We start from the raw sequence: 10,719 nt of genomic DNA on the forward strand, positions 1-10,719 counted from the left end.
GCGGGAAGAGCGAGGCTCTCATGCTGTTGACTATTATCGGTAGAGCGTTGCTCCCCCACAAGGTCGGTTTAGGCTAGCGAGACAAGTCTCATATTGCCTGATACTTGTAAGTCTAAGCCTGACGGGGACGTCAAGGCTTAAAGGGGGGAAGATTGTGAGACTCCACGTAATCCTATATATAAGATATAATAAGGCTAAACTCTTAACCCGACTTAAGTATTTTGGGTGGTGGCAAAGCATAAGAGGTTAAGAGAGTTAAGCGTCTTAAGACGAGAGTAGTCCTAGGATGAGTGACCCCCGGGAAGTTGGGGCGTCACATGCGACCTCGGGTTCCAACCACGAAGTCCTTTATCACTTATGTTAGGAACGGTTTGGTCTGCCAAGAAAATTAATTATGTAGTTTGTTGGGAAGATGTAAAAATATTTAAAAACATCAAGTTGAAGAATATTACTTTCGGTTCTTACCCGATTCTATTTATTGAGATGCCTAAGACACATGCGGACATACTTAGGGCTTGTTTCTTTCACAAAATTAGACTACGAAATCAAAATAAGATTATTAATTTTGATACTTGTTGTTTATTCTACAAGAATCTGATTTCGATTTTCATGCTACTATGGAATGAAAATGGTCCATTTCATTTATGGCTCAATCCGATTTTGAATTCCGGATTAACTCATTACAATGTAAACCACTCAAAACTCTCCCATAAATACCATTGTTTCCTTTTTTTTCATCACACTGTTTTTAAACCAAAACTTTCTAGCAAAATTATAGAGGTTCATTCTAATTTTCATTTCAATAATAAACCAAATATTTTTGAATGATTCATCATTTTGTTTTTTATTTCAATACAATTCAGTTCTATTTTTCACTCATATTCTATACCCTTTAGTGGTGTTCTACCTGACTTATTGAGATATGTTGGCAGCATGTAGATACATTTGCACAACTTCACGAAATTATTTAATTTATTATGTCACTTGATACTCTAAAACATTACTAAAAATGATTTTATGAGCAATGTTACTTATACATCCCTTTTTGAGTGTAAATCTTATATTCTTCAATCTAAGAAATGTAAATGCGTTCGTATCTTGTCAAATTTTTTAAAATAAAATAATACAATTTCAAAAGGTATGCGAACCCTAGGATGGGAGTCTGAGATGAGCAAATCTTTTTTGGGAGGTTATACATACAACATTTTCCTACCAGAAGAGCAATAACAATGCAATTAAAAAGAGCAATACTAGCCACACGCACCATACTTTGNAAAGTAGACATGATGGTAAAGTGAAAATTGCTCTAAATCAGAGGGAGGCAAAATGTAACTTTCAGAAACATAGGGTAGTAAAGTAAAAATGAGCTAAACCACGGGGGTGCAAAGAGAAACATTTTGAACCACGGCCGTAGCAAAGAAAAAATGAGCTAAACCACAGGGGGGGCCAATTTGAAGTTTGTCCTAAAAAAAAAGGTGCAAATATCTCTTAACGTTAGCATTTTTTGTAAACAGACTTCGAAACTTTTAATTTTAATGATTAGATTTTTCTTTTTTTGAGAAAAAATTCTAATTTTTTTTAATGATTAGATATTCTAATTTTATCGAATAATTTACTAGGCCCTCTCTTTGAACAAAATTATGACTTGGAACAGCTGTTTTAGTCTCATGTTTTGTAAATGATTTTGTATAACTTCAGAGAACAAAAAAAATATGTTTTTCTATCTAGTTTCATAGTTAAATGCTAGGATTGAAGAACAGTAGGTTGGCGTATCTTCAATTGCTTCTTTGTGTTAGAATAAAAATATATTTCTTTATATCCTAAAACTTAACACGATTACATACAATATAAGTGATCAAAATGGCTGTGTAATTATCAAAATTTTGAAAGTTTATTTGTTAAAAGACAAGATCAAAACGGCTGTGTTTATTTCTTTTTTCAAAGGGTTAATTACACCGGTAGTCTCCAACCTTTCCACCAATTTTCCCTTGAGTTCCCAACTTTTTTTTTTTTGCAATTGACTCTCTAATTTCTTGATTTTATTACAATTAGGTTCCAACCGTTAAAAAAACTGTTAAAATTAACGAAATCGCCACGTCAGCGTCTATGTGGCAACATTTTGCATGTTAATTAGGTTCATAAACTTTGCACATTTTTCATTTTAGTCCTAAAAAAAAATTCAAAATTTTAAATTTAAATTCAAAAATAATATTAAAATTAAAATGTTAAACTAACGAGAAATTAGAATTTTGAATTTGAATTTAAAGCTGAATTAAAATTTTGAATTGAAATTCAAATTTTAAATTTAAATTTTTAATTGAATCTAAATTTTGAATTCAAACTTAAAATTTTGATTTTGATTTTGATATTTCAATTTACATTTAAAATGAAAGTTTTGAAACCGAAATTTAAATTTAAAATATGAATTTAAATTTAAAATCATATTCAAAATTTTGATTTTAAATTTTAAATTTGAATTTAAAATTTAAATTTGAATTTAAGATTTGATTTCAATTCTAAATTTGAATTTAAACTTCGAATTCAAATTCACATTTTGAATTTGAAATTTCAAATCGAAGTTTGAAATTAAATTAGAATTTAGAATTCCAAATGTGAATTTGAATTTAAAATTTAAAATTTAAAATTAAATACAAAATTGGAATTTGAATTCCAATTTAAATTTGAATTCAAAATCAAAATTTAAATCTTAAATTAAAATTTTTTTTTGAATTTATAAATTTAATGGGTTAATTACACCATTGGTCCTCAACCTTTGCACTATTTTTCAATTTGGTCTCCAACCTCTTTTTTTTTTGCAATCCGCTGATACAACGCCACCGTGGCGCTGACATGGTGCCTCCGTGGCGCTGACTTGGAGCTGACGTGGCATTTTCCGTTAATTTTAACAGCTATCTAATGGCTGGGACTTAATTGAAATAAAATCAAAAGATTAGAAACTTGATTGCAAAAAAAAAAGGTTGGGGACTAAATTGAAAAATAGTGTAAAGGTTAGGGACCATTGGTGTAATTAACCCTTTTACAAATAAACTTAGCTAGAAATGTGAATCAATTAGAATTTGAACTTGTGATGTGAGACCTCAAGTAGTCCTATATATAAGATGTAATAGGGCTAAACTCTGAACCTGGCTTAAGTATTTTGGGTGGTGGCAAGACCCAAGAGATTAAGAGAGTTAAGCGTCCTAGGACGGGAGTAGTCCTAGGATGGGTGATCCCGTGAAAAGTTGGGGCGTCACAGTTGGTATCAAAGCTAATTACTAGCCGAAAGTGTGTGAGATGAGTCTCGGGTGAGCCAGAATTGTAGAGCAGGAAGAGCGAGGCTCTCATGCTGTTGACTGTTATGATAGAGCGTTGCTCCCCCACAAGGTCGGTTTAGGGTAGCGAGACAAGTCTCATATCGCCTAGTACTTGTAAGTCTGAGCCTGACGGGAACGTCAAGGCTTAAAGGGGGGAAGATTGTGAGACTCCAGGTAGTCTTATATATAAGATATAATAAGACTAAACTCTTAACCTGACTTAAGTATTTTGGATGGTGGCAAGGCATAAGAGGTTAAGAGAGTTAAGCGTCCTAAGACGGGAGTAGTCCTAGGATGAGTGACCTCCTGGGAAGTTGAGGCGTCACATGTGACCTCAGGTTCCAACCACGAAGTCCTTTATCACTTATGTTAGGAACGGTTCGGTCTGCCAAGAAAATTAATTATGTAGTTTGTTGGGAAGATGTAAAATTATTTAAAAACATCAAGTTGAAGAATATGACTTTCGGTTCTTACCCGATTCTATTTATTGAGATGCCTAAGCCACATGCGGACATACTTAGGGCTTGTTTCTTTCACCAAATTAGACTACGAAATCAAAATAAGATTATTAATTTTAATACTTGTTGTTTATTCTACAAGAATCTGATTTCGATTTTCATGCTACTATGGAATGAAAATGGTCCAATTCATTTATGGCTCAATCCAATTTTGAATTCCGGATTGACTCATTACAATGTAAACCACTCAAAACTCTCCCATAATACCATTGTTTCCTTTTTTTTCATCACTCTGTTTTAAAACCAAAACTTTCTAGCAAAATTATAGAGGTTAATTCTAATATCCATTTCAATAATAAACCAAATATTTTTAGATGATTCATCATTTTGTTTTTTATTTCAATACAATTCAGTTTTATTTTTCACTCATATTCTAATCATGAAAAACAAAAAAAAAAAAACATACCCTTTAATGGTGTCCTACCTGACTTATTGAGATATGTTGGCAGCATGTAGATACATGTGCACAACTTCACGAAATTATTTAATTTATTATGTCACTTGATACTCTAAAACATTACTAAAAATGATTTTATAAGCAATGTTACTTATACATCCCTTTGTGGAGTGTAAATCTTATATTCTTCAATATAAGAAATGTAAATGCGTTCGTATCTTGTCAAATTTTCTAAAATAAAATAATACAATTTCAAAAGGTGTGCGAACCCTAGGATGGGAGTCTGAGATGAGCAAATCTTTTTTGGGAGGTTGTACATACAACATTTTCCTACCAGAAGAGCAATATGTAATTATAAAGAGCAATACTAGCCACACACACCATACTTTGGTATATAAATTTTACAACCATCGGCTTCTATTTGGCCTGTACTTTTTCATTTATCATGTCATTTTTTTTAACCAAAATCCAATCAGATAATTTATGCTCCTATAGGGTAGGGATATCAACGAGCCGAGTATGGGTGAGCTGGGACCAGGCCGTGTTTGGCTCATTTAGTAAATAAATCGAACACGAGCTGATTAATTTAATTATTAAGTTAAAACATGCCGCTCATATTTAGTAAACGAATCAAATACGAGCTGGTTCGTTAAATTATTAAGCTAAAAAATTCGGCTCATTTTTAGCTCGCGAGCTGACTCACGAATAGTAAATAAGATTACCAAACCTATTATTTGGTAAAAAGTTGGAAAAAAATAGAAAATTAGAATTTTCATCTAATAATTAAAATTTACAAAACATATATTGCTTTACATTTTGCTTGGCCTAAGATTTAAATAGTAAAAATTTACAATATATATATATATATAGAGAGAGAGAGAGTAAGGTTGCTGTGCAATTAGGAGCATGGAGGCCTCCGTACTCCTAAATCGTTTTCAATGATAGAATTTTCAAATTGATGATACATTTCATTAGACTTGATCTAATATATTTGAAGTGTCAAGAAAATAAATTATATAATTTTTCGATATTATTTACTAAGTGATTGAATCTGTTCAAAATCAACAGCTAAAAATAAAAATCTCACAAAAAGTAATGATATAGACTAAAATTTTTTATTAGAAATATTGATCTTGTTATAAAATGTATGAAAATTTTTCTGTTAAAATTTCATCTAATTCGATTTTTTTACCCTATCAACTTGGGAACGAAAAACATTAACCATTGAAAGTTACTTATATTGAACGTACTGTTTCGACCAATAAGTAATGATATTGAAAAAGTATAAATTTTATTTTATAAATATTTCAAATACGTTAAATCAAGTTTTACAGAGCCGATCGTCAATTAGAAAATTTTTTCATTGATAACGGCTTAGGAGCACGAAGGCCTTCGTGCTCTTAAGAGCATAGCAGTTTTCGTGCTCTTAAGAGTACAACAGTCTTTCTCTATATATAAATTGTAAAAATCGGCACGATAAAAAATACATTCAAAAAAATAATTAATGCAGGAAAATAAAAAAAAAGAAAAGAATACATCGAAATTTATGTTGTTCAGTCATCGGCCTACACCCACAGACGAGGACGCGGCCTACATCCACGGATATGGACGGAACAAATACTAAATGGAGAACAAAGATAATCTCTCAAAAGACCAAAACTTTAATTTATAGTCAAGAGTCCCCTACGGAGTAAATTGCACTACTACCTCCTGAACTTTTGGCGAGTTTTACTTAACCCCCCAAACTCCTAAAATAGACATCTAACACCCTAAACTCTAATATTTTATTCGTTTTATCCCTTCTATCAGTTTTCGGTTAATGGAGCTTGACGGAAAACTGACAGAAGGGGTAACATGAACGAAATATTATAGTTTAGGGGGTTAGATGTGCATTTTAGGAGTTCGAGGGGTAAAGTGAAACTTCGCCAAAAGTTAAGGGGGTAACAATGTAATTTATCATATATATATATATATATATAGCAGGGCTGTTGTGCTCTCAGGAGCATAGAGGCCTCCGTGCTCCTGAGCCGTTTTCGATGACGGAGTTTTCGAATCGACGATCGGCTCCATTAAACTTGATCTAGCGTATTTGAAGTTTTTAGAAAATAATTTTTGCGATTTTTCGATATCATTTACCTAGCAATCGAAAGGATTCAAAATTAATAATTTTTAACGGCTGAAAATAAAAATCCTATAAAAAGTGGTGATATAGTACTAAAATTTTCGATCAGAAATATTGATCTTGTTGTAGATAGTATAAAGAATTTTCTATCAAAATTTCATCTGATTTGAATACTTCTACACCGTTAAACTTGAAAACGGCAGATATCAACCATTAAAAATTATGGATTTTGAATCCTTTCGATCACTAGGTAAATGATATTAAAAAATCGCAAAAATTATTTTCTACAAACTTCAAATGCGCTAGATCAAGTCTAACGGAGCCGATCGTCGATTCGAAAATTCCATCATCGAAAACGGCTCAGGAGCACGGAGGCCTCCGTGCCTCCGTGCTCCTGAGCCGTTTTCGATGACGGAGTTTTCGAATCGACGATCGGCTCCGTTAAACTTGATCTAGCGTATTTGAAGTTTTTAGAAAATAATTTTTGCGATTTTTCGATATCATTTACCTAGCAATCGAAAGGATTCAAAATTAATAATTTTTAACGGCTGAAAATAAAAATCCTATAAAAAGTGGTGATATAGTACTAAAATTTTCGATCAGAAATATTGATCTTGTTGTAGATAGTATAAAGAATTTTGTATCAAAATTTCATCTGATTTGAAAACTTCTCTACCGTTAAACTTGAAAACGGCAGATAGCAACCATTAAAAATTATGGATGTTGAATCCTTTCGATCACTAAGTAAATGATATTAAAAAATCGTAAAAATTATTTTCTACAAACTTCAAATGCGCTAGATCAAGTCTAACGGAGCCGATCGTCGATTCGAAAATTCCATCATCGAAAATGGCTCATGAGTACGGAGGCGTTCGTGCCTCCGTACTAATAAATTGTTTTCGATGATGGAGCTTCAGAATTGACGATCCACTCCGTTAAATATGATCTAGAGTATTTGAAACTTATAAAAAATAAATTTTGTAATTTTTTGAAATCATAATAAAGTCCATCAAACGGGCATAAAATGAACGGTCAAAATCGAACGACGTCATAAAATAAGTAATCAGATCCTTTAATTTAAGATCAGAGTTATTGATCTTTATCTAGATAGCAAATAGAATTTTCTATCCAAAATTCAACCGATTTCGTTTCTTTTATACCGTTAAACTAGTAAGTATCTCATACCGGCCATTAAAAATTATCAATTTTAAGATCTTTCGATCGTAAGATAAATGATGTCAAAATATTATAAAATTTGATTTCTAGAAGTTTTAAATGCTCTATATAACGTTTAACAGTATGGATCGTCGATTCGGAAACTCTATCATTGAAAATGACTCATGAGTACGAAAACGATCGTACTCATAATAGTATAGTAGCCGGACACACACACTCTCTCTCTCTTTCTCTCTCTCTCTCTCTCTATATATATATATATATATATATATATGAGCGATCGATTTCGAGCTCATTTTCGCGAACATGAATTGACTCGAGAACAATGAGCTGGATTGCGAGCTATATCGAGTTGAACACGAACAAGCTGATCTTAGCTCGTATTCGGCTTGTTTATTAAACGTGTGATCAATCTCGAGCTCATGTTCGAGCTAATTACGAACTGACTCATGAATAATGTGCTGAATTGCCAACCCTACTATAAGGGATATATCATTAGCATTAATTTTAGCAATTATCTCTTACAAAACATGAACCTATCAACCCACCAAACTGCTGTAACAAAATCTGGAACTAGCTAGAACTAGCCAGAAGTGAGCATCATGGACGATCACTAACAGCACGCGGCCGAGGCGCGCGGCACTGCTTCGGAAAGATCTTGACGGATCTTGGCGAAAAGTGTAAAATGAATACCTGGGCACTCCAGTACATCGAACAAGACTCGTGAAAAAGGATTGAGATAAAAGGTTAAAAAGAAATCAAGAAACAGTAACCTTACAAGTTTATACAATTAATATATCATTCTATTCCTATAAAATAAATTCACAAATACTAAACAAAAGAGAAATCCAAAATAATAACAGCCATTTGTTTTAAAATAATGTAGAACATTTTACTACTAAAACTTTTGTTGAAGTTCATATTGCAGTTGCCTGCTCCCTTGGCATATGCAATTAAGCTAAAAATCAAGGGGCGTTGATTTGCAATTTTTTTTTCCCTCATGTTATGTGGGAAAGATCATCAACATGTTTTCTTAATTATCATTTGTTAAGATATATATTAGTCTGAAAACTGGAGACATCAAGCATTATTGAATAGTCAAAATACTCAATATCAGTCCATCGAAATTCCGCCTTTGGAAAGGGACATGCTTTGAGTTTTCCAAAAATGATCTATATATATAAACTGTTGATGTGTTGATCACCGCAGAGATCTTGAATTATATCTAAATATAAACTAAAGTACTCATATCATGTATATATACCGATACACCAATAATACAGTAATCTGGAGTCTCTGCGCAAGGCTCTACTTGAAATGCATAGCTTATAAGAAAGTTATTACATGAATTTTTGCTATACTAATGCAAAAGTTCTCTCTAAATTCGCTTTATTAACTAATTTAATAACTATACTGTTGTGCCGCCCTGCAGAGAACTATAAGCTGGAAGTGGAATATGGAAAGACTTACTTGCTGCGCATCATCAATGCTGCTCTCGATAACCAGTTCTTCTACAAGGTGGCCGGCCACACTTTCACAGTGGTCGGCGTGGATGCGACCTACACCAAGCCCTACAAAACAGATGTGATCGTCATCGCACCGGGCCAAACTGTCGATGCCATCATGGTCGCAGATTCTACCCCTGCTCGCTACTACATGGCCGCTAGCCCGTATGCAACCGAAGATCCTCAGCCGCCATACTTAGAGAACACCACTACAAGGGGTATACTTCAGTACAAATCCACATCGCTGTCGTCGAGTCCCGTGATGCCTTCTTTGCCCACGATACATGACACGCCCACTGCCCACCGTTTCTACACCAGCTTAACCAGCCTCCTCTTGCCGGGGCAGCCTACCGTCCCTCTCCATGTTGACGAGCGCATGTTCATCACCATTGGCGTAGGCACCCTTTGCAAAGGCGGCGAGGAATGGTGCGAACTAATTGCTGATCGCTTGGTCGTTACAAGCATGAATAATGTCTCATTCCGGTTGCCGAAGAAGGTGTCAATGCAGGAGGCACACTTTAAGAGTATAGAAGGTGTATTCACAACCGACTTCCCAAATAAGCCGCCGCTGTTCTTCGATTTTACTAATGCATCATTGCACAACGGCACCATAGAGGAGTCGCTGGAGCCGACAGCAATTGGCACGAAGGCGAAGAAATTAGAGTACAATGCCACAGTGGAAATTGTGTTGCAGAGTACTGCGATAGTGGCGACACAAAATCACCCTATGCACATTCATGGGTTCAACTTCTTCGTGGTGGCGCAGGGGTTTGGAAATTACAATGAGCAAAAGGTGAGGAGTAGCTACAACCTCGTCGATCCGCAAGTGAGGAACACGATAGCCGTTCCGACAGGTGGATGGGTGGTGATACGATTCACCGCAAATAATCCAGGCAAGCATATGTTTCTTTCTGAGAACAATTGAAAATTACAAAGATCGATTGTTGCTCTAAACTTTGTTCTTTTAATCTTGCAGGAGTGTGGCTTATGCATTGTCACATGGACTTGCACTTGCCAGTCGGGTTGGCTACAGCTTTTGTTGTTGAGAATGGACCCACACCAGACAGCACTCTCCCTCCGCCGCCGGCAGATTTCCCCCAGTGTTCATCTTTGGATGTAGCGAGATCAGACAGCATATGGGACCAAGACAAGAGTGATGGGAAAGATAGTTAGTTATCTTCGATAAATTAAATTCATACGTATGTGGAGGATTGTGAAAGGTATGAGGTGAAGCAGCGAATGTTCCGCATATCCTAGAGTACAAAGCATTCTTAAGGTTCACTTTGATGTCTGCAACTTTAATAATAGACGATACGTGCATCTTTATTCCATGTGTTGAACCTAGATTTTGTACGTAGCACGCATTGCCTTTTCTGTGTGCAACCATGCCCTGTACTTTCATTCGCCCTGTTTGGACGCATAAACATGTCATTTGGTATATCCTTTTGATTTATTCAAGAAGGATTCAACATTTGGTAGATAAGCAATGGGTTGAGGTTTTGTTTTGGTGCACGAATATTTTATGCAGTTAAGCTTTTTGATTCACTTAACAAGCATCTAGTTTTTGGTAGGTAAGATACTGAGAGGCATGATAAAATATCTAGAAAGAATATCTTATTTGGCCTTAAAATCATTTTCTGCAAATAAAGTAAATTATCTAACAGATGAAATATTCTATCATATTAAA

General features: G+C 34.4%; 1 protein-coding gene across 1 annotated transcript; it reads left to right on the forward strand.

Annotated features, from left to right (window-relative positions):
- The first annotated feature begins 8,871 nt into the window (after positions 1-8,871).
- Positions 8,872-10,515, forward strand: LOC109704212 (laccase-25-like). Its single transcript, XM_020224978.1, has 2 exons — positions 8,872-9,925; positions 10,009-10,515. Exons 1-2 carry the CDS (start codon positions 8,872-8,874, stop codon positions 10,203-10,205), a joined length of 1,251 nt encoding a protein of 416 aa, XP_020080567.1. The 3' UTR covers positions 10,206-10,515.
- Positions 10,516-10,719: the final 204 nt, after the last annotated feature.

Source organism: Ananas comosus, unplaced genomic scaffold (genome assembly GCF_001540865.1).
Source record: "Ananas comosus cultivar F153 unplaced genomic scaffold, ASM154086v1, whole genome shotgun sequence".
In the NCBI taxonomy this organism is placed as follows: Eukaryota; Viridiplantae; Streptophyta; class Magnoliopsida; order Poales; family Bromeliaceae; genus Ananas; species Ananas comosus.